Source organism: Ranitomeya imitator, chromosome 7 (assembly GCF_032444005.1).
Source record: "Ranitomeya imitator isolate aRanImi1 chromosome 7, aRanImi1.pri, whole genome shotgun sequence".
NCBI lineage: Eukaryota > Metazoa > Chordata > Amphibia > Anura > Dendrobatidae > Ranitomeya > Ranitomeya imitator.
This window is the reverse complement of record NC_091288.1, coordinates 137,510,450-137,535,463: the sequence shown is the minus strand read 5'-3', so window position 1 is coordinate 137,535,463 and position 25,014 is coordinate 137,510,450. Positions and strand designations below refer to the sequence as shown.

At 41.7% G+C, this 25,014-nt stretch overlaps 1 protein-coding gene across 2 annotated transcripts in view; it reads left to right on the top strand.

The window, feature by feature from the left end:
• Window positions 1-25,014, top strand: part of GLS (glutaminase) — a 618,398-nt gene that overhangs the window by 421,174 nt on the left and 172,210 nt on the right. Inside the window, exon 15 of one of the 2 annotated variants that reach the window (XM_069733840.1) lies at window positions 3,115-4,720. The exons of the other annotated variant lie outside the window; for it this stretch is intronic. Within the exon in view, the coding sequence (XP_069589941.1) occupies window positions 3,115-3,120 (6 nt within the window). The 3' untranslated portion in view covers window positions 3,121-4,720. Of the gene's footprint in view, window positions 1-3,114; window positions 4,721-25,014 lie in introns of those variants that run through there. 2 annotated transcript variants of the gene reach the window in all.

Here is a 25,014-nt window from a genome sequence, read left to right as displayed (position 1 = left end):
TTAGGGTTGCAATTAGGTCTAGGGATGCAATTAGCATTAGGGTTAGAATTAGGGTTTGCAATTAGGGTTACAATTAGTGTTAGGGTTGCTATTAGGGTTACGGTTAGGGTTAGAATTAGAGTTGCAATTAAGGTTAGGGTTGCAATTAGGGTTAGAGTTCCAATTAGGGTTAGAATTAGGGTTAGGGTGGCAATTAGGGTTAGGGTTGCAATTAGGGTTAGAATTAGGGTTAGGGTTTGAATTTGGCTATGTGCACACAGTGCGGATTTCGCTGCGGATCCGCAGTGGATTGGCCGCTGCGGATTCGTGGCAGTTTTCCATCACGTTTACAGGACAATATAAACCTATGGAAAACCAAATTCACTGTGCCCATGGTGCGGAAAATACCGTGCGGAAACGTTGCGTTGTATTTTCTGCAGCATGTCAATTCTTTGTGCGGATTCCACAGCGTTATACACCTGTTCCTCAATTGGAATCTGCAGGGGAAATCCACAGGTAAAACACTGTGCATTTTACCTGCGGATTTTTAAAAAAACGGTGCTGAAAAATCCGCACACAAATCCGCACACAAATCCGCAACGTGGGCACATTTTATTAGGGTTATGGTTGGAATTAGGGTTGGAATTAGGGTTAAGATTAGGGTTAGGCTTGTGGTTAGGGTTGGGATTAGGGTTAGGAATGTGTTGGGGTTTAGGTTGTGGTTAGGGTTACGGTTGGGATTAGGGTTAGGGTTAGGGTTGTGGTTAGGGGTGTGTTGGGGTTAGTGTTGGAGTTAGAATTGAGGGGTTTCCACTGTTTAGGCACTTAAGGAGGTCTCCAAATGTGACATGGCAACACCATTGATTCCAGCCAATCTTGCATTCAAAAATTCAAATGGTGCTCCCTCCCTTCCAAGCCCCGACGTGCGCCCAAACAGTCTCAGAATTGCTAGGATCCATTGAAGCATTCCTGAGTTATTACCTCATAAAGAGACACTGGTCAGAAATTCTAAAAATGGCCAGGTCATTAAGGTCAAAATGGGCTGGGTCATGAAGGGGTTAAAATACACGAATCACATCATCTCTAAACAGGACGGTGATTCATTACCAGACTTGACCTTCTAACTCCAGGTCTTCAAGAAATACGTGATCCCCTAGTATGAGGGTAACCTATAGCACCTTACAGTAGGTGGATACATTTAGTGTCGTAGGATCCTTTGTGGATTTATGGTATATCTAAGCACATGGAATCAAGTGAAATATGGTGCTTTTGTGTTGAAGATGTAAATATTGATATCATATTTAACATGTGAAAAACAAAAATGTTTTATTCTCATCTTTATTGAACACAGCTGTTTATTTACCACTGATTGTTGTGGTAAGGATAATCCAATCAGCTCGTGGTAATTTAGCTATAGTCACTAGACAGATTATTTTGCTATTCTATGCAACCAGGAGGCTGAATTCTTCCTGTACCTAGGGCTAATATTCCAACCCCAGTTGCAGGAGAAATCAGCAATAAAGAGAATGTATTAATAAGTAAAAAATGTCCACAAATGTCTTTTAAAACCTTAGGCCTCTTTCACGCTTCCGTTATTTACAATTAGTCACAATCTGTCAAAATGTTGAAAAGACAGATCTTGTGCAGATTGTAAAAAACTGGTGCACTGGGTCTGTTTTTTTGACGGACCTGTCGAGGTAGTTGCCAGAATTGGCTATGTGCACACGTTGTGTATGCGTCTTCGCCACGTTTTTCCGCTGCGAAAACGCATACACAACACAACCCATGTTAAAAATAATAAAAAATAGTGATATTCTTACCTTCTGGCGTCCCCCGCAGCCCTCCCGATGCTCGCGATGCTCCCAGCAGCTCCCATTCCCAGTAATGCCTTGTGAGACAATGACGTAGCGGTCTCGCGAGACCGCTACATCATCGGGTCATTTCGCAAGGCATCACTGGGAACGGGAGGTGCCGGGAGCTTCACGAAGGCTGTGGGGGACGCCGGAAGGTAAGAATATCACAATTTTTATTATTTTTAACATTATATCTTTTTTCTATTGATGCTGCATAGGCAACATCAATAGTAAAAAGAGAGCGAGAGAGAATTTCCCTGTCTGGAAATTATTTCGCGCATGCTCCGTTTCAAAAGACTGCATCAGTTGCTGGATTTCTGCTTTTGACTGTCAGCGATGGATCCTGCGTCCATAGGCTTCCATTATAGCCAACGACAGACAGCACAGGGTCCGTCGCTGAGCATTTTTACGACATACACAAAAAAAGTTTCTATGTGTGTTGTCTCCACCTGATGAGCAGCAATTTTATGAGTGATCCAGCGCACGACGGATGAAACGGAAGGCCATCCATCACAATCCTTGGCCAATACAAGTCTATGAGAAAAAAATGGATCCTGCAGAACCATTTGCTGGATCCGTTTTTTTTTTCACAAAACGACGCATTGTGACGGAAAAAGACAGGTGGAAGTGTTAAAGAGGCCTTAAGGGGGGATAAAGTATATGAAGTAAAAAAAAATTAAAAAGCAAAAAAATTTGAAAAAAAATCCCACAAAACTAAAAGGATAAGAGAAACACCAGTAAGCTGAATAGCTATTTTTAGACTTGCAACCAACCAAAATATGTCTAATATATAAGAATTATTTTAACCAAAAATGGAACTCAATTTAAAGTTTCCTAAACTGTCCTCTGATTTCCTAAAATAATAGAAGAAAAAACCGTGAAAGATAAATTCGTAATTCTTAATTTTTCTTTAAATTTCCCCTCAATATCCGCAAACAATCAAAAAATAAAGAAATAAAAATAAAATAAAGTCCCATGTATCATAAAAAAGGCGAAAATCATTTGAATATCTGAATGAAATTTTTTTGCAGCCATTATAAGCACATTTATGATACTGTGTTTGGTCAGGAAGGGGGAAACTGGCCTGGTCCTAAACTGGTAAATAATTTTTAATGACTTTTAAAAGGGGGCTGTAAGACTTTTTAGATTAACTTTTACTAATGATGTTCCATTTTTCTAAAGTTTACTTATTGAATTTATCAAATTTGGATTCTTACTATAACATTACTTTTTAACTTTTTACTATTTTCTTTCAATTTTAATTTTTGTATGTAATATGAAGAATTAATTCTCCTATGGATCCCTGGATTATGACTGCCTTCAGAAGGAGCTTTCACTAAAAGATGCAGTTTGGAAAAAGTGTGACCTGAATAAAATGAGGACTACTCCACCATTACAGTTTAAGCTATAGTTTATAAAAAGGAAATCTTGGGGGACAGAAGCCATATACTTTTGGTTATAGTTTTGTAATTAATGTATTAGGAGTTTCTCTCTTTAACCTGCTTTATTACCCTACCATTTCACTATGAAGCACTGATGTAGTGCGGAACTATATATAAGTACATAAGTCATTTCTTTTTATTATTGCATACTTGAGTATTATAGTTATGATGTATATCTTTGATCTAACTTTTATGTATGCAGGTCCTATTTTACCAAAGAATTACAGTATCGGTCAAAAGTTTGGACACAGCTGTTCAAGCAATGGATTACCTTATACTTATTGGAATGTGCAGATTGTATATTCAGCCTCAAAACTACAAAGGTTCACATCTGGAAATAAGGAGTAAAGAAACACATGTGAGAGTGTATGAAACCTTAGATTCCTTAAAGTAACCCTCTTTTTAATCTAAAGACAACTTTATACACCCTTGACATTCTCTTAAGCATCTTTATCGACTAGTTAATTGCAGTCCAACTCATCCCAAACCATCTCAATTGGGTTGAAATAGAGCAATTGTGGAGGCCATGTCAGCTGACTCAGAATTCCCATCCTCTCCTTCTTGGTCACATAGCAACTTTGTTTCAGATATTTTTTACTTTTTAATTCTATTTGTTTTTCTTAATGGGCCTGCTGCCCCCCAACTGAATATACAATGTTCACATACAAACAATGAAAACCATTGCATGAACAGGCATGTCCAAACTTTTGACAGGAACTGTTTACTTATGCTGCTTTATCAAAAATACAAAGTATTTAGCAAGTCTTACAATATGTTATTGCCTCTAGTCACTTTGTATTGCTTTTATTCATACAGTGAAGTATCTACAATTGTAAATTCCTTTTATACTCTAAATGTGTTGGTAAAACCAAAACCTGAAAATTTTGCGGTTATTGTGCAATTTGTAAAAAAAAATGTATCTATTGTTTTCATAACGTGCACAGATTAGAGATGAGCTGATGGTTTGATATTCGATTTTGACAAATTTTCCTGAAAAGCTTGATTTTAAATGGCATAAACTATAATTCTCCAGAAAATACGTGTATGATCCTGGGAGTTTTCCTACTGAATTAAACCTCTTTTGAGCTATTTAATGCAAACGTGAACATTAGTTATGTTCAAGTGACCTCAACCTATCTGGCTATGGACAAAAGGATGGTAACTGGTAATAGCCAAGAGCATATGTAACAACACACTGCATTATCAGACTTTTTATACTTGTAAAAATGGTATAAAATTATCCTTTTTGAGGGAAAATGCCTGCCTTGCTCTAAAAAATTAATAATTTTGTTAAGAATATTGCATTTATGGAAGTACAAGTATTTTTATTTGATAAGTTACCACAATCTTGCCATTTGTACCTTGGCTTGCACAGGGGCCTGATCCTGTGCAGGGTGCTATTCCCAAAAACACCTGCACAATAAAATTTAATTTCACCAATAGTTGCAAAGAAGGTGAGAGTCTTGAGGTGTAGTGAAAATCTCAAAACATGATTAGTTTTGTTTTGGAAAAAAATTAGCATTTTGTATGAAAACCTGGCACTGATGTCATTTTTCAGTGAATGATGGCGGTTAGGTATCTTGATTGAGACTCGTGGCATCAGAATCTTTTGCAAAAAGCAATACAAAGCAAGTGATTTGGCACTGATTGTAGTGAATTTGGACTTGTGGGAGTTAAGCTTCCACAAAAACAGACAACTGGATGCATATTTCTTAGGGACACAAAAAGCTACCCGACAACGCAATGGAGGTAGATGAGAAAGAGTATGGAATCAGACATGGATGATGAGAGGTTTGTCGACAACAACAAGGCTCTACTTGTGGATGTGAACTAACTGCTTGATAGACAATCACAAGGAGAAGGAGGGTAGATTGACCCTTGCTCATCTTACTGGTCTGTTTGCATGTGATGCCATTTCATGAGCTAATGGAGGATTTAGTTCTTAGTCGATGTGTTCCAGGATCTATGCAACTTATTTTCCAATGGCACAGCCTGCACAATGCAATTGGCCATCAGGCAATGTAGAAAGGAATTCTCAAACCCAAGATGCTGGTACATAAGAGTCTCCACAACCTCAAGAGCTTTCCGGCATGGTAGAGCCTCCTTCTCCAAATTCTGTCATGACGTCGCCTGTTCCTGTGCTTACTGCAGTACAAGCAAACATTTCATCACTAGATCTTTTGGCTGGACATTGCCTCTGATCCTTAATGCCGACACCGCCACCCTTGCCCTCTCATCTCTTCAGCATCCTGATTTGGTTTGTTTCTAGTCATCAGCAGCATTATCCATGACTCGGCTCACAGTTGCCTTTAAGTGGAGAGTAGCCAACACTCCTTGTCCTCCAACTGATTTCCACCTGTAGATTTGGCCTGGGTTAGTGTGCTATTGCCATTGCTAGCACCCTTATCACTATGGCTTACAGACATTTGGTGTTTAAATAGTGTCTTGTCTTCCAAATACAAAGGCTGACTTTTCTTCTCTTCCAATAAATCAACTGGAATAAGTTGTTCTAGTATAGTATCTCAGGTCTAGGTGGCCTAACAAAAACAGGTATTAGTGCCAGAATGGGAAATTCCACTATGTACAATATTAAGTGCTTTGTCGACAAAGGAAGTGGACTGAAAAGTGACTTAAGCTGATAATGTCCCTGTCAGAGGTTACATCATCCTAATGTGACTGACACAAGTGATGTGACGTATATTCCGTTACACTCTTCACTTTCTCCACACTAAAGGTACCTTCACACTGAACGATATCGCTAGCGATCCGTGATGTTGCAGCGTCCTGGCTAGCGATATCGTTAAGTTTGACAGGCAGCAGCGATCAGGATCCTGCTGTGCCATCGTTGGTTGGAGCAGAAAGTCCAGAACTTTATTTCGTCGCTGGATCACCCGCTGAAATCGCTGAATTGGAGTGTGTGACGCCGATTCAGCGATGTCTTCACTGGTAACCAGGGTAAACATCGGGTTACTAAGCGCAGGGCTGCGCTTAGTAACCCAATGTTTACCCTGGTTACCAGCGTAAACGTAAAAAAAAACAAACAGTACATACTCACATTCCGGTGTCTGTCCCCCGGCGCTGTGCTTCTCTGCACTGTGTAAGCGCTGGCCGGAAAGCAGAGCACAGCGGTGACGTCACCACTGTGCTTTCCGGCTGGCGCTCACAGTCAGTGCAGAGAAGCACAGCGCCGGGGGACAGACACCGGAATGTAAGTATGTAGTGTTTGTTTGTTTTTTACGTTTACGCTGGTAACCAGGGTAAACATCGGGTTACTAAGCGCGGCCTTGCGCTTAGTAACCCGATGTTTACCCTGGTTACCAGGGAACTTATTATAGTTGGTCTCTGGAGAGCTGTCAGTGTGACAGCTCTCCAGCGACCACACAGCGACGCTGCAGCGATCGGGATCGTTGTCTAGATCGCTGCAGCGTCGCTAAATGTGACGGTACCTTTATACTCTTGCCAGAGGCAAAGGATGCCAAGTGTTAACATTATTTGGTACTGGTACCAACACAGTTGCTACCAGCAGTATGGGTGCTACAAGTGGCTTCTACAATTTTTGCATGGTATCTTTATTTTTTCTCTAACTCTACAACATAATTTGCCAGGGCCTGTTTTGTTTTAATATACATGGTTGACACTTTGTTAAAATTGTTTACAAAAATATTTTACCAGGCTTAGCCAATCGTGACAAAGTGTAGAATATATCAGAAATGCTGCATAGGATACTTGTGATGCCCCAAGAAACTAATGCAATATTAGCCTGACCATCATATCAGTGTGGCATGTATGTGTCTCCAATTTGACAATTTAAACTGGAGTTCTAACACAGACCTGCGAGGTTATAGGTCTCGAATTTACCTCTATAATTAGTTTGCACATTTTTGGTTAAAGCAGATTTCACCCCCCGCCTAAAGAGGACCACATAACAATGAATGTTAGGCGGTATGAACACTGCCTAAAAAATGCTATAATGGCTCTTAGTATAGTTGTACAGTTGCCAAAGTGGATTATTTAAAGAGATGCAAAAAAATGTTTATAATGTTTTCAAATGTGTTTATTTTTTTAATACATTAATATTTCATCTGAAAAAGAAAAAAATCATAAGCCAGACTGTTACATTGGTTGGTAGTTACAGTACATGCATAGAAGGCAACTTTTGTTTTCGATGTGCTTCAGCTCTGCAGTAGTACACCACAATCAGATCTATCCCTAGCCTTAATAGATTTGACCTTAGAAAGGTCCATTTAGAAGCCTTTCACTGAAAAATATACCCCAGGAAATGTACTTGTTGAACTAAGAAACACATTTTCCAATTTTTAGCAAATAAAAAATTATCAGAGTTTTTTCAGAACCATAATTACATGTCGGATTTGTGACTCCGTATTAGGACTCATTCACAAGTCCGTGCTTATACACGTACCTAAAAAAAAATATTACTAGTGTTGTCAGTGGTTTAGATCAGTGTGACATCAGTGTTTGGTCCATGTGTTCATTTTTACCATCAGTGTGTCATCAGTGTTTGGTCCATGTGTTCATTTTTACCATCAGTGTGTCATCAGTGTTTGGTCCCTGTGTTCATTTTTACCATCAGTGTGTCATCAGTGTTTGGTCCCTGTGTTCATTTTTACCATCAGTGTGTCATCAGTGTTTGGTCAATGTGTCCATTTTTACCATCAGTGTGTCATCAGTGTTTGGTCCATGTGTCCATTTTTACCATCAGTGTGTCATCAGTGTTTGGTCCATGTGTTCATTTTTACCATCAGTGTGTCATCAGTGTTTGGTCCCTGTGTTCATTTTTACCATCAGTGTGTCATCAGTGTTTGGTCCATGTGTTCATTTTTACCATCAGTGTGTCATCAGTGTTTGGTCAATGTGTCCATTTTTACCATCAGTGTGTCATCAGTGTTTGGTCCATGTGTTCATTTTTACCATCAGTGTGTCATCAGTGTTTGGTCCGGTGTTCATTTTACCATCAGTGTGTCATCAGTGTTTGGTCCCTGTGTTCATTTTTACCATCAGTGTGTCATCAGTGTTTGGTCCATGTGTTCATTTTTACCATCAGTGTGTCATCAGTGTTTGGTCCGGTGTTCATTTTACCATCAGTGTGTCATCAGTGTTTGGTCCATGTGTTCATTTTTACCATCAGTGTGTCATCAGTGTTTGGTCAATGTGTCCATTTTTACCATCAGTATGTCATCAGTGTTTGGTCCCTGTGTTCATTTTTACCATCAGTGTGTCATCAGTGTTTGGTCCGGTGTTCATTTTACCATCAGTGTGTCATCAGTGTTTGGTCCGGTGTTCATTTTACCATCAGTGTGTCATCAGTGTTTGGTCCATGTGTCCATTTTTACCATCAGTGTGTCATCAGTGTTTGGTCCATGTGTTAATTTTTACCATCAGTGTGTCATCAGTGTTTGGTCCGGTGTTCATTTTACCATCAGTGTGTCATCAGTGTTTGGTCCATGTGTTCATTTTTACCATCAGTGTGTCATCAGTGTTTGGTCCGGTGTTCATTTTACCATCAGTGTGTCATCAGTGTTTGGTCAATGTGTCCATTTTTACCATCAGTGTGTCATCAGTGTTTGGTCCCTGTGTTCATTTTTACCATCAGTGTGTCATCAGTGTTTGGTCAATGTGTCCATTTTTACCATCAGTGTGTCATCAGTGTTTGGTCCATGTGTCCATTTTTACCATCAGTGTGTCATCAGTGTTTGGTCCGGTGTTCATTTTACCATCAGTGTGTCATCAGTGTTTGGTCCATGTGTTCATTTTTACCATCAGTGTGTCATCAGTGTTTGGTCCATGTGTTCATTTTTACCATCAGTGTGTCATCAGTGTTTGGTCCGGTGTTCATTTTACCATCAGTGTGTCATCAGTGTTTGGTCCATGTGTTCATTTTTACCATCAATGTGTCATCAGTGTTTGGTCCATGTGTTCATTTTTACCATCAGTGTGTCATCAGTGTTTGGTCCATGTGTTCATTTTTACCATCAGTGTGTCATCAGTGTTTGGTCCGGTGTTCATTTTACCATCAGTGTGTCATCAGTGTTTGGTCCATGTGTTCATTTTTACCATCAGTGTGTCATCAGTGTTTGGTCCGGTGTTCATTTTACCATCAGTGTGTCATCAGTGTTTGGTCCGGTGTTCATTTTACCATCAGTGTGTCATCAGTGTTTGGTCCATGTGTCCATTTTACCATCAGTGTGTCATCAGTGTTTGGTCCGGTGTTCATTTTACCATCAGTGTGTCATCAGTGTTTGGTCCATGTGTTCATTTTTACCATCAGTGTGTCATCAGTGTTTGGTCCGGTGTTCATTTTACCATCAGTGTGTCATCAGTGTTTGGTCCATGTGTTCATTTTTACCATCAGTGTGTCATCAGTGTTTGGTCCATGTGTTCATTTTTACCATCAGTGTGTCATCAGTGTTTGGTCAATGTGTCCATTTTTACCATCAGTGTGTCATCAGTGTTTGGTCCCTGTGTTCATTTTTACCATCAGTGTGTCATCAGTGTTTGGTCCATGTGTTCATTTTTACCATCAGTGTGTCATCAGTGTTTGGTCCATGTGTTCATTTTTACCATCAGTGTGTCATCAGTGTTTGGTCCATGTGTTCATTTTTACCATCAGTGTGTCATCAGTGTTTGGTCCGGTGTTCATTTTACCATCAGTGTGTCATCAGTGTTTGGTCCATGTGTTCATTTTTACCATCAGTGTGTCATCAGTGTTTGGTCCATGTGTTCATTTTTACCATCAGTGTGTCATCAGTGTTTGGTCCGGTGTTCATTTTACCATCAGTGTGTCATCAGTGTTTGGTCCATGTGTTCATTTTTACCATCAGTGTGTCATCAGTGTTTGGTCCGGTGTTCATTTTACCATCAGTGTGTCATCAGTGTTTGGTCCATGTGTTCATTTTTACCATCAGTGTGTCATCAGTGTTTGGTCCATGTGTTCATTTTTACCATCAGTGTGTCATCAGTGTTTGGTCTGGTGTTCATTTTACCATCAGTGTGTCATCAGTGTTTGGTCTCTGTGTTCATTTTTACCATCAGTGTGTCATCAGTGTTTGGTCCATGTGTTCATTTTTACCATCAGTGTGTCATCAGTGTTTGGTCCATGTGTTCATTTTTACCATCAGTGTGTCATCAGTGTTTGGTCCGGTGTTCATTTTACCATCAGTGTGTCATCAGTGTTTGGTCCATGTGTTCATTTTTACCATCAGTGTGTCATCAGTGTTTGGTCCATGTGTTCATTTTTACCATCAGTGTGTCATCAGTGTTTGGTCCATGTGTTCATTTTTACCATCAGTGTGTCATCAGTGTTTGGTCTGGTGTTCATTTTACCATCAGTGTGTCATCAGTGTTTGGTCTCTGTGTTCATTTTTACCATCAGTGTGTCATCAGTGTTTGGTCCGGTGTTCATTTTACCATCAGTGTGTCATCAGTGTTTGGTCCATGTGTTCATTTTTACCATCAGTGTGTCATCAGTGTTTGGTCCCTGTGTTCATTTTTACCATCAGTGTGTCATCAGTGTTTGGTCCCTGTGTTCATTTTTACCATCAGTGTGTCATCAGTGTTTGGTCCATGTGTCCATTTTTACCATCAGTGTGTCATCAGTGTTTGGTCCATGTGATCATTTTTACCATCAGTGTTTGGTCCATGTGATCATTTTTACCATCAGTGTGTCATCAATGTTTGGTCCATGTGTTCATTTTTACCATCAGTGTGTCATCAGTGTTTGGTCCATGTGTCCATTTTTACCATCAGTGTGTCATCAGTGTTTGGTCCATGTGATCATTTTTACCATCAGTGTGTCATCAGTGTTTGGTCCATGTGTCCATTTTTACCATCAGTGTGTCATCAGTGTTTGGTCCATGTGATCATTTTTACCATCAGTGTGTCATCAGTGTTTGGTCCATGTGTTCATTTTTACCATCAGTGTGTCATCAGTGTTTGGTCCGGTGTTCATTTTACCATCAGTGTGTCATCAGTGTTTGGTCCATGTGTTCATTTTTACCATTAGTGTGTCATCAGTGTTTGGTCCCTGTGTTCATTTTTACCATCAGTGTGTCATCAGTGTTTTGTCCATGTGTCCATTTTTACCATCAGTGTGTCATCAGTGTTTAATCCATGTGTCCATTTTTACCATCAGTGTGTCATCAGTGTTTGGTCCATGTGTTCATTTTTACCATCAGTGTGTCATCAGTGTTTGGTCCGGTGTTCATTTTACCATCAGTGTGTCATCAGTGTTTGGTCCATGTGTTCATTTTTACCATCAGTGTGTCATCAGTGTTTGGTCCGGTGTTCATTTTACCATCAGTGTGTCATCAGTGTTTGGTCCGGTGTTCATTTTTACCATTAGTGTGTCATCAGTGTTTGGTCCCTGTGTTCATTTTTACCATCAGTGTGTCATCAGTGTTTGGTCCCTGTGTTCATTTTTACCATCAGTGTGTCATCAGTGTTTGGTCCATGTGTCCATTTTTACCATCAGTGTGTCATCAGTGTTTGGTCCATGTGTTCATTTTTACCATCAGTGTGTCATCAGTGTTTGGTCCCTGTGTTCATTTTTACCATCAGTGTGTCATCAGTGTTTGGTCCATGTGTCCATTTTTACCATCAGTGTGTCATCAGTGTTTGGTCCATGTGTCCATTTTTACCATCAGTGTTTGGTCCATGTGATCATTTTTACCATCAGTGTGTCATCAGTGTTTGGTCCCTGTGTTCATTTTTACCATCAGTGTGTCATCAGTGTTTGGTCCATGTGTCCATTTTTACCATCAGTGTGTCATCAGTGTTTGGTCCATGTGATCATTTTTACCATCAGTGTTTGGTCCATGTGATCATTTTTACCATCAGTGTGTCATCAATGTTTGGTCCATGTGTTCATTTTTACCATCAGTGTGTCATCAGTGTTTGGTCCATGTGTTCATTTTTACCATCAGTGTGTCATCAGTGTTTGGTCTGGTGTTCATTTTTACCATCAGTGTGTCATCAGTGTTTGGTCCGGTGTTCATTTTACCATCAGTGTGTCATCAGTGTTTGGTCCATGTGTTCATTTTTACCATCAGTGTTTGGTCCCTGTGTTCATTTTTACCATCAGTGTGTCATCAGTGTTTGGTCCATGTTTCCATTTTTACCATCAGTGTGTCATCAGTGTTTGGTCCATGTGTTCATTTTTACCATCAGTGTGTCATCAGTGTTTGGTCCGGTGTTCATTTTACCATCAGTGTGTCATCAGTGTTTGGTCCATGTGTTCATTTTTACCATCAGTGTGTCATCAGTGTTTGGTCCCTGTGTTCATTTTTACCATCAGTGTGTCATCAGTGTTTGGTCCATGTGTCCATTTTTACCATCAGTGTGTCATCAGTGTTTGGTCCATGTGTCCATTTTTACCATCAGTGTGTCATCGGTGTTTGGTCCATGTGTTCATTTTTACCATCAGTGTGTCATCAGTGTTTGGTCCGGTGTTCATTTTACCATCAGTGTGTCATCAGTGTTTGGTCCCTGTGTTCATTTTTACCATCAGTGTTTGGTCCATGTGTTCATTTTTACCATCAGTGTGTCATCAGTGTTTGGTCCGGTGTTCATTTTACCATCAGTGTGTCATCAGTGTTTGGTCCGGTGTTCATTTTTACCATTAGTGTGTCATCAGTGTTTGGTCCCTGTGTTCATTTTTACCATCAGTGTGTCATCAGTGTTTGGTCCCTGTGTTCATTTTTACCATCAGTGTGTCATCAGTGTTTGGTCCATGTGTCCATTTTTACCATCAGTGTGTCATCAGTGTTTGGTCCATGTGTTCATTTTTACCATCAGTGTGTCATCAGTGTTTGGTCCCTGTGTTCATTTTTACCATCAGTGTGTCATCAGTGTTTGGTCCATGTGTCCATTTTTACCATCAGTGTGTCATCAGTGTTTGGTCCATGTGTCCATTTTTACCATCAGTGTGTCATCAGTGTTTGGTCCATGTGTCCATTTTTACCATCAGCGTTTGGTCCATGTGATCATTTTTACCATCAGTGTGTCATCAGTGTTTGGTCCCTGTGTTTATTTTTACCATCAGTGTGTCATCAGTGTTTGGTCCATGTGTCCATTTTTACCATCAGTGTGTCATCAGTGTTTGGTCCATGTGATCATTTTTACCATCAGTGTGTCATCAGTGTTTGGTCCATGTGTCCATTTTTACCATCAGTGTGTCATCAGTGTTTGGTCCATGTGATCATTTTTACCATCAGTGTGTCATCAGTGTTTGGTCCATGTGTTCATTTTTACCATCAGTGTTTGGTCCATGTGTTCATTTTTACCATCAGTGTGTCATCAGTGTTTGGTCCGGTGATCATTTTTACCATCAGTGTGTCATCAGTGTTTGGTCCGGTGTTCATTTTACCATCAGTGATCAGTGTTTTTCAAGGATGAATAAATAATTACATTTCAAGGCTTCTTATATCCTTTGCAATAGAAAATACGGATTGCAAACAGATAATGTCATCTGTGTACTGTACATGGTTTTCCTGCACCCATGAACTTGTATTGGCCCTTTTCATGATACTGGAAAAAAATGGACATGTCTTCATGAGTTTGCATTGGAAATAGTCTGTGAAAAAACACGGACATGTGAATAGAAGCATAGATTATAAAGAGTATGTGTTGTATCAATGAAAAAAACAGATAAAGCACATACATGCAACACTGATGTCTCAGTTGAGGCCTTAGGTGAATAAATGGTTTTTGTTAAAGGCTGTGTTCCTCTCATCTCATTGATATCCCAACATCTGTTTATAGAGATCAGGGATGTGTAGCAGCGGATACTGATTCTTTACAGTAATTTTATTAAGTCAATACATAGTTTTAGACCACCATCTTTTTTTACAAATAGAAAAAGAAACTGAACGGTCTGATGAACCCTTTTTGCTTACTGTCTGATATATTTCATGATGAGACGTTCTGACTGGAAAGATAAAAAATTTTAAGCTTGCGAAGACGATAGTTGGGTACCAAATCCATGGGACAGTCATAATCTGTTTAGTGGTAAATTTTCATTTTCAGACACAGAAAATACTTCAGCAAAATGTCTAAATACTGCCAAGTAAACAACTGGGTATGACTTCAGACAAATTCACAGATAATAATAATCTTTATTTTCCTATAGCGCTAACATATACCAGAGAGTTTTACAGTTTGCACACATTATCACTGTTCCCATTGGGGCTAAAAATCTGAATTTCCTATCAGTATGTCTTTGCGTGGGTTTCCTCCAAGTACTCCAGTTTCCACATTCCAAACACAGGGAGAACATACATACTTCTTGTAGATGTTGTCCTTGGTGGGATTTTAACCCTGGACTCTAGCGCTGCAAGGCTGCAGTGCTAACCACTGAGCCACCATACTGCCCCTACAGATAAATACATACATTTTGTTGAGGCATTGAGGGCTCCAGTGTACAATTTTCCACAGGTTCCAGTCAAAGACGTAGTTAAACTAATGTAATCAGGAATGTCCAAGATCACAGTTGTGACTAGGATTTCAAGGGAAAAAAATGACATTCTAAATGCAAAGCAGGGAGATTTCCTTAGTGATGTAGTTCACTACACTCTGGGTAAGAAACATGCATAACCAAGAACAATGACTTTCATAGGAAATATAATTTTAGCAAGGGTAAGCCTATATCTTTAGCTGCTTTGTCATCTACAAAATTTGTTGCGGAACCGCACTGAAAGAAGGCGTCATGCAACACAGATTGTCCAAGATAAGATAAACAAGCAGGGAGCAGTAATTTTGCAGAATCATAGAGAGATACTTGTACAACATCCTTGTACCCACTTTGGTGCTGGTGTCTTTATAGTAGAGTTTGTCTTGGGCAGGCATGCATCTGATATCCAAACTCTACATGTTTGCTACCAAGATCTAACCCCTTCTTGTCTATGGGAGTTTGTCTTCCCAATCTCCATGGGGTCCACAATAAGGGTAATAGATACAGAAATGTTAGGTAGTTGTGAAGTCAGCAGTGTGTTATTGTCTGCTTTCACGCAGCTACTTATCAAGACCGATTGACAGGGACATGAATGAGTCAAAAGAGTAAGGATAATGGAACTGAACTAACGTGTCCTTGATTTGGTCACAGAGTCCAGTACAAAACTGATGGCAAAGGGCCTGATCATTTCACATTGAGTCTTTTCCCTAGCGCATAAACTCAGTGCAATACTCCACAGTAGTACACTGCCATCCCCTAACAGAGGGCTGTTAATTTACTTTATGCTAAAGCAACTCAGTAAAGGTCATAATATATAAGCCATAAGGCCTCAAAAAATAAATTGACTGTGGAGAGTTCTGGAGTGTCAGTGGAAAGTAAAAAGGCCCAAACCTGGCGGTCACTCAGATACAATGAGTGCCATATTCTGCCAGACGAATGTGGATAGAGCCTGAAATGCTTAAAGGAAAAAAAAATTCTAACGGTCACTGTTGTGAATTCTGTGGCTGAGTTCACTTCTGTGGTCACAAGTGGTATTGCAGTCTCTGGGCTTCCTCCCTCAGGTGTTTTGGTGAGCTCGTTGGCTGCCTTGCTATTTAGCTCCACCTGAGTCTGTCTTCCTTGCTCCTTGTCAATGTTCCAGTGTTGGATCTGAGCTACTGCATCTTTCCTTGGGCCTGCTGCTCTGCTAGATAAGTGCTTCTAGTTTGTTTTCTGTTTTTTCTGTCCAGCTTGCTATTAACTTTTGCTGGAAGCTCTGAGAAGCAAAGGGGTGCACCGCCGTGCTGTTAGTTCGGCACGGTGGGTCTTTTTGCCCCTTTGCGTGGTTTTCGTTTTAGGGTTTTTTGTAGACTGCATAGTTCTCTTTGCTATCCTCGCTCTGTCTAGAATATCGGGCCTCACTTTGCTGAATCTATTTCATTCCTACGTTTGTCTTTTCATCTTGCTAACAGTCATTATATGTGGGGGGCTGCCTATTCCTTTGGGGTATTTCTCTGAGGTAAGTCAGGCTTGTATTTCTATCTTCAGGCTAGTCAGCTCCTCAGGCAGTGCCGAGTTGCATAGGTAGTGATAGGCGCAATCCACTGCTGCTTATAGTTGTGTGAGGATAGATCAGGTACTGCAGTCTACAGAGATTCCACGTCTCAGAGCTCGTCCTATTGTTTTTGGTTATTGCCAGATCTCTGTATGTGCGCTGATTACTGCACGCTGTGTTGCCTGATTGCCAGCCATAACAGTACAAGGAGCCCATCAATGATTCCCAATAGAGGGAAAAAAGAAATCCTGACATCATTTTTTTTTCTTAGCTCTGTCTTCAGTCTTTTTTTTCCCCTAGACATTAGAGTGCTTCAGGACACAGCTGTGGACATGGATATTCAGGCTCTGTGCTCCTCAATGGATAATCTCGTTGTAAATGTACAAAAGATTCAAGATACTATTGATCAGAAATCGATGCTAGAACCAAGAATTCCGATTCCTGATTTGTTTTTTGGTGACAGAACTAAGTTCCTGAGCTTCAGAAATAATTGTAAGCTATTTTTGGCCTTGAAACCTCATTCTTCTGGTAATCCTATTCAACAGGTTTTGATTATTATTTCTTTTTTGCACGGCGACCCACAGGACTGGGCGTTTTCTCTTGCACCAGGAGATTCTGCATTGAGTAATGTTGATGCATTTTTCCAGGCGCTGGGATTGCTTTACGATGAGCCTAATTCAGTGGATCAGGCTGAGAAAAATCTGCTGGCTTTATGCCAGGGTCAGGATGATGTAGAAGTATATTGTCAGAAATTTAGGAAGTGGTCAGTACTTACTCTGTGGAATGAATCTGCACTAGCGGCTTTGTTCAGAAAGGGTCTCTCTGAAGCTCTTAAGGATGTAATGGTGGGATTTCCTATGCCTGCTGGTTTGAATGAGTCTATGTCCTTGGCCATTCAGATCGGTCGTCGCTTGCGCGAGCGTAAATCTGTGCACCATCTGGCGGTATTGTCTGAGAGTAAACCTGAGCCTATGCAGTGCGACAGGACTATGACTAAAGTAGAACGGCAAGAACACAGACGTCTGAACAGACTGTGTTTCTATTGTGGTGATTCTACTCATGCTATTTCTAATTGTCCTAAACGCACTAGGCGGTTCGATAGCTCTGCCGTTATTGGTACTGTACAGTCCAAATTCCTTTTGTCCATTACCTTAATGTGCTCTTTGTCATCGTATTCTGTCATGGCGTTTGTGGATTCAGGCGCTGCCCTGAATCTGATGGATTTGGATTATGCTAAACGTTGTGGATTTTTCTTGGAGCCTTTGCGGTGTCCTATTCCGTTGAGAGGAATTGATGCTACACCTTTGGCCAAGAATAAGCCTCAGTACTGGGCCCAGCTGACCATGTGCATGGCTCCTGCACATCAGGAAGTTATTCGCTTTCTGGTACTGCATAATTTGCATGATGTGGTCGTGTTGGGGTTGCCATGGCTACAAACCCATAATCCAGTATTGGATTGGAACTCTATGTCGGTAACCAGCTGGGGTTGTCAGGGAGTACATGGTGATGTTCCATTTTTGTCTATTTCGTCATCCATTCCTTCTGACATCCCAGAGTTCTTGTCTGACTTTCAGGATGTATTTGAAGAGTCCAAGTCTGATGCCCTACCTCCGCATAGGAATTGTGATTGTGCTATCGATTTGATTCCTGGTAGTAAATTCCCTAAGGGTCGTTTATTTAATTTGTCCGTACCTGAACACACCGCTATGCGCAGTTATGTGAAGGAGTCCCTGGAGAAGGGACATATTCGCCCATCGTCGTCACCATTGGGAGCAGGGTTTTTTTTTGTAGCCAAGAAGGATGGTTCGCTGAGACCGTGTATTGATTACCGCCTTCTTAATAAGATCACTGTTAAGTTTCAGTATCCCTTGCCATTGATTTCTGACTTGTTTGCTCGGATTAAGGGGGCTAGTTGGTTTACTAAGATTGATCTTCGTGGTGCGTATAATCTGGTGAGAATCAGGCAGGGAGATGAATGGAAAATGGCATTTAATACGCCCGAGGGTCATTTTGAGTATCTGGTGATGCCGTTCGGACTTGCCAATGCTCCATCTGTTTTTCAGTCTTTTATGCATGACATTTTCCGTGAGTATCTGGATAAATTCTTGATTGTTTACTTGGATGACATTTTGATCTTCTCAGATGATTGGGAGTCTCATGTGAAGCAAGTCAGAATGGTTTTCCAGGTACTGCGTGCTAATTCCTTGTTCGTGAAGGGATCAAAGTGTCTCTTCGGTGTGCAGAAAGTTTCATTTTTGGGGTTCATCTTTTCCCCTTCTACTATCGAGATGGATCCGGTTAAGGTTCAGGCCATCCAGGATTGGACTCAGCCGACATCTCTAAAAAGTCTGCAGAAATTCCTGGGCTTTGCTAATTTTTATCGTCGCTTCATCTGTAATTTTTCTAGCATTGCCAGACCATTGACCGATTTGACCAAGAAGGGTGCTGATTTGGTTAATTGGTCTTCTGCTGCCGTGGAAGCTTTTCAGGAGTTGAAGCGTCGTTTTTGCTGTGCCCCTGTGTTGTGTCAACCTGATGTTTCTCTTCCGTTCCAGGTCGAGGTTGATGCTTCTGAGATTGGTGCAGGGGCGGTTTTGTCACAGAGAGGTTCTGGTTGCTCAGTGTTCAAACCATGTGCTTTCTTTTCCAGGAAATTTTCTGCTGCTGAGCGTAATTATGATGTGGGCAACCGAGAGTTGCTGGCCATGAAGTGGGCATTCGAGGAGTGGCGTCATTGGCTTGAGGGTGCTAAGCATCGCGTGGTGGTATTGACTGATCATAAGAACCTTACTTATCTTGAGTCTGCCAAGCGCTTGAATCCTAGACAGGCCCGTTGGTCGTTATTTTTTGCTCGTTTTGATTTTGTGATTTCATACCTTCCGGGCTCTAAAAATGTGAAGGCGGATGCTCTGTCTAGGAGTTTTGTGCCCGACTCTCCGGGGTTATCTGAGCCGGCGAGTATCCTCAAGGAAGGAGTCATTGTGTCTGCCATCTCCCCTGATTTGCGGAGAGTGTTGCAGAAATTTCAGGCTAATAAACCTGATCGTTGTCCGGCCGAGAAACTGTTCGTCCCTGATAGGTGGACTAGTAAAGTTATCTCTGAACTTCATTGTTCGGTGCTGGCCGGTCATCCAGGAATTTTTGGTACCAGGGAGTTGGTTGCTAGATCCTTCTGGTGGCCATCTCTGTCACGGGATGTGCGTGCTTTTGTGCAGTCCTGTGGAATTTGTGCTAGGGCTAAGCCCTGCTGTTCACGTGCCAGTGGGTTGCTTTTGCCCTTGCCGGTCCCGAAGAGGCCTTGGACACATATTTCGATGGATTTCATTTCTGACCTTCCCGTTTCTCAAAAAAAGTCGGTCATTTGGGTGGTCTGTGATCGCTTTTCTAAAATGGTCCATCTGGTGCCCTTGGTTAAATTGCCTTCCTCCTCTGATTTGGTGCCTTTGTTCTTCCAGCATGTGGTTCGTTTACATGGCATTCCTGAGAATATTGTTTCTGACAGAGGTTCCCAGTTTGTCTCGAGGTTCTGGCGAGCCTTTTGTGGTAGGATGGGCATTGACCTATCTTTCTCCTCGGCCTTCCATCCTCAGACTAATGGCCAGACCGAACGAACCAATCAGACCTTGGAAACATATCTGAGATGTTTTGTTTCCGCTGACCAGGATGATTGGGTGTCATTTTTGCCGTTGGCTGAGTTCGCCCTTAATAATCGGGCCAGCTCGGCTACCTTGGTCTCTCCATTTTTCTGCAATTCTGGGTTCCATCCTCGTTTCTCTTCAGGACAGGTTGAGTCTTCGGACTGTCCTGGTGTGGATTCTGTGGTGGACAGGTTGCAGCAGATCTGGACTCAGGTAGTGGACAATTTGACCTTGTCCCAGGAGAAGGCTCAGCTTTTCGCTAATCGCAGACGCCGTGTGGGACCCCGACTTCGTGTTGGGGATCTGGTTTGGTTATCTTCTCGTCATATTCCTATGAAGGTTTCCTCTCCTAAATTTAAACCTCGTTTTATTGGTCCGTATAGGATTTCTGAGATTCTCAATCCGGTGTCTTTTCGTCTGACCCTCCCAGACTCCTTTTCCATACATAATGTATTCCATAGGTCGTTGTTGAGGAGATACGTGGCACCTATGGTTCCATCTGTGGAGCCTCCTGCCCCTGTTTTGGTGGAGGGGGAATTGGAGTATATTGTGGAGAAGATTTTGGATTCTCGTGTCTCTAGACGGAAACTCCAGTATCTGGTCAAATGGAAGGGTTATGCTCAGGAAGTTAATTCCTGGGTTTTTGCCTCTGATGTCCATGCCCCAGATCTTGTTCGTGCCTTTCATGTGGCTCATCCTGGTCGGCCTGGGGGTTCTGGTGAGGGTTCGGTGACCCCTCCTCAAGGGGGGGGTACTGTTGTGAATTCTGTGGCTGAGTTCACTTCTGTGGTCACAAGTGGTATTGCAGTCTCTGGGCTTCCTCCCTCAGGTGTTTTGGTGAGCTCGTTGGCTGCCTTGCTATTTAGCTCCACCTGAGTCTGTCTTCCTTGCTCCTTGTCAATGTTCCAGTGTTGGATCTGAGCTACTGCATCTTTCCTTGGGCCTGCTGCTCTGCTAGATAAGTGCTTCTAGTTTGTTTTCTGTTTTTTCTGTCCAGCTTGCTATTAACTTTTGCTGGAAGCTCTGAGAAGCAAAGGGGTGCACCGCCGTGCTGTTAGTTCGGCACGGTGGGTCTTTTTGCCCCTTTGCGTGGTTTTCGTTTTAGGGTTTTTTGTAGACTGCATAGTTCTCTTTGCTATCCTCGCTCTGTCTAGAATATCGGGCCTCACTTTGCTGAATCTATTTCATTCCTACGTTTGTCTTTTCATCTTGCTAACAGTCATTATATGTGGGGGGCTGCCTATTCCTTTGGGGTATTTCTCTGAGGTAAGTCAGGCTTGTATTTCTATCTTCAGGCTAGTCAGCTCCTCAGGCAGTGCCGAGTTGCATAGGTAGTGATAGGCGCAATCCACTGCTGCTTATAGTTGTGTGAGGATAGATCAGGTACTGCAGTCTACAGAGATTCCACGTCTCAGAGCTCGTCCTATTGTTTTTGGTTATTGCCAGATCTCTGTATGTGCGCTGATTACTGCACGCTGTGTTGCCTGATTGCCAGCCATAACAGGTCACCTAAAAATCTGTCACGTAGGTTATTCCTGAGTTCTGAAAAGGTCGAAAGGAATTGTTTCAAGGACTTATATGCGAGTGATTCTAGGTTGAGAAAATCACTCTGCACAAACTGGACCTGGTCTTGCACTTGACTGACCACCGCTTGAAGGAGATCCATAGTAGGGCAGTTAAACTATAATGTCTGACAGAGGCCATAGCCTCAAAAAGGATACCTCAGATATTCTGAAGAATCACATATTTATGCACAACATAGCACAGAAAAAAAAAAAGGGAAAAACCATGGATAAGACAGACCATGGATAAGACAGGTTACATGAACCAGAAATACCATGAGTGATAAACAGTTATGTCCATAAATATTGGGCCAGTTCTTAGATTAGGATTGTTTTATTGGGGTCTGGTTCTGTCCTGATGACCCCTCATAGTCTGAGGGGCAAGTTCCTTAGTTGATGTAAAAAGACATAAATCCATGCGACACTTTCATTTTTGCAGTGAGTGTGTCAAAGGTCGTCATCAGTTTATATCCCCAGACTCTTCTGTCTCTCTTAGATTTGAAGCTACCTTTTAACACAAGTAATTTCATGTCCATAATGTTATGATTTGGGAGACAAAAAATGTATTGCCACAGGTAGATCCATTCTTTTTTCCCTTATTGTGTGGCGGTGAGAATTCATTCTTGTTCTAAGCTTTTGCCCTGTCTCCCCCACATACAGACCCCCAGTTGGACATTTAGTACAAATAATTAGGTACACCACATTAGAAGTGACGCAGCTGAAAGTACCTGGTATCTTGTAGTCCTGATGTGAATTGGGGATCTTTATCTTGTCCGTGGTCATTATAAATGGACAGGTTTTACATTTTTTCTGGTTACAAGGAAAGGTACCTGCAGCTGTTGGAGAGGACAGGGAGCTCTTGACAATGATGCTTCTTAGATTTGGGGGCTGCCTAAAACACAGTAGTGGGGCGTCTGGAAAAATGGATTGTAAGCGGGCATCTTTTTGCAGTAAAGGTTGTAATTTCCGTGCAGCTCCCCTTAGCACCTCCAGATTTGGATTGTAGGTAACTACTAGAGGTACCCGGTTATTTTTTTCTTTAGCTTTGTAATGTAACAGGTGATTCCTTGATATTCTGGTGGCTCTTGTGATCTGGTTTTCAATTGTTCTTGGATGGTAGCCCTGGTTCAAAAAGGTCTTTCTGAGGCCACCAAGGTGTTCATCCCTATCCATTGGGTTGGAACATATACGATTCTATCTGATGGCTTGGCTGTACAGTCATGGCCAAAATTTTTGAGAATGACACCAAAATTATATTTTCACATGATCTGCTGCCCTCTGGTTTTTATTAGTGTTTGTCTGATGTTTATATCACATACAGAAATATAATTGCAACCATATTATGAGTACCAATAGGTTATATTGACAGTTAGAATGAGTTAATGCAGCAAGTCAATATTTGCAGTGTTGACCCTTCTTCTTCAAGACCTCTGCAATTCTCCCTGGCATGCTCTCAATCAACTTCTGGACCAAATCCTGACTGATAGCAGTCCATTCTTGCATAATCAATGCTTGCATTTTGCCAGAATTTGTTGGTTTTTGTTTGTCCACCCGTCTCTTCATGATTGACCACAAGTTCTCAATGGGATTAAGATCTGGGGAGTTTCCAGGCCATCGACCCAAAATCTCTGTTTTGTTCCATGAGCCATTTAGTTATCACCTTTGCTTTATGGCAAGGTGCTCCATCATGCTGTAAAAGGCATTGTTGGGCGCCAAACTGCTCTTGGACGGTTGGGAGAAGTTGCTCTTGGAGGACATTCTGGTACCATTCTTTATTCATGGCTGTGTTTCTAGGCAAGACTGTGAGTGAGCCGATTCCCTTGGCTGAGAAGCAACCCCACACATGAATGGTTTCAGGATGCTTTACAGTTGGCATGAGACAAGACTGGTGGTAGCGCTCACCTCTTCTTCTCCGAATAAGCTGTTTTCCAGATGTCCCAAAGAATCGAAAAGGGGATTCATCAGAGAAAATGACTTTGCCCCAGTCCTCAGCAGTCCACTCCCTGTACCTTTTGCAGAATATCAGTCGGTCCCTGATGTTTTTTCTGGAGAGAAGTGGCTTCTTTGCTGCCCTCCTTGAAACCAGGCCTTGCTCAAAGAGTCTCCGCCTCACAGTGCGTGCAGAAGCACTCACACCAGCCTGCTGCCATTCCTGAGCAAGCTCAGCACTGCTGGTAGTCCGATCCCGCAGCTGAAACCGTTTTAAGATACGGTCCTGGCGCTTGCTGATCTTTCTTGGGCGCCCTGGAGCCTTTTTGACAACAATGGAAGCTCTCTCCTTGAAGTTCTTGATGATGCGATAGATTGTTGACTGAGGTGCAATCTTTGTAGCTGCGATACTCTTCCCTGTTAGGCCATTTTTGTGCAGTGCAATGATGGCTGCACGTGTTTCTTTAGAGATAACCATGGTTAACTGAAGAGAAACAATGATACCAAGCACCAGCCTCCTTTTAAAGTGTCCAGTGATGTCTTTCTTACTTAATCATGACTGATCGCCAGCCCTGTCCTCATCAACACCCACACCTGTGTTAATGGATCAATCACTAAAACGATGTTAGCTGCTCCTTTTAAGGCAGGACTGCAATGATGTTGGAATGTGTTTTGGGGGTTAAAGTTCATTTTCTGGGCAAATATTGACTTTGCAAGTACAGTAATTGCTGTTAAGCTGATCACTCGGACATTCAGGAGTATATGCAAATTGCCATTAGAAAAAATGAAGCAGTAGACTTTGGAAAAACTAATATTTGTCTCATTCTCAAAATTTTTGTCCATTACTGTAGACAATAGAGTTTTTTATGTGTTTTGGATGGAAACCGTTCCATTTAAGGTATGTTGGACGGTCGATTGGCTTCTGATACAGGGATGTCTCTATTATATTGTTCTGCAGCCTAATGATGGTGTCCAAAAAGTTAATTTCAGTGCAGGAGTAGTTGAGTGTCAAGTTGATGGTAGGATGAAATTGATTAAACTGTTCATGGAACGTCTTTAGCTGTGGCTCAGACTCCGTCCAGATGATTAAAATGTCATCAATGTAGCGGTAGTAGGCCAGAGGCCTGATGGGACATGAGGACAAAAAGTCACTTTCAAGCTTGGCCTTGAAAGGATTTGCATACTGTGGGGCCATTTTACTTCCCATTGCTGTGCCAGTCTCCTGTAGATAGATCTTCTTGTCAAATTCAAAGTAATTGTGGGTGAGGATGAATTTTATAAGTTTCACCACAGAATTGGCATCAGTCCCTGTGTTTACTAGGAAGAATTTGCAGGCATTTATTCCATCCTGGTGTGGGATATTGGAGTACAAAGATTCCACATCCATGGTGGCCAGGAAGGAACCGTCCAGCATACCTTAAATGGGACAGTTTCCATCCAAAACACACAAAAATCTCTATTGTCTACAGCCAAGCCATCAGATACAATCGTACATGTTCCAACCCAATGGATAGGGATGAACACCTTGGTGGCCTCAGAAAGACCTTTTTGAACCAGGGCTACCATCCAAGAACAATTGAAATCCAGATCACAAGAGCCACCAGAATATCAAG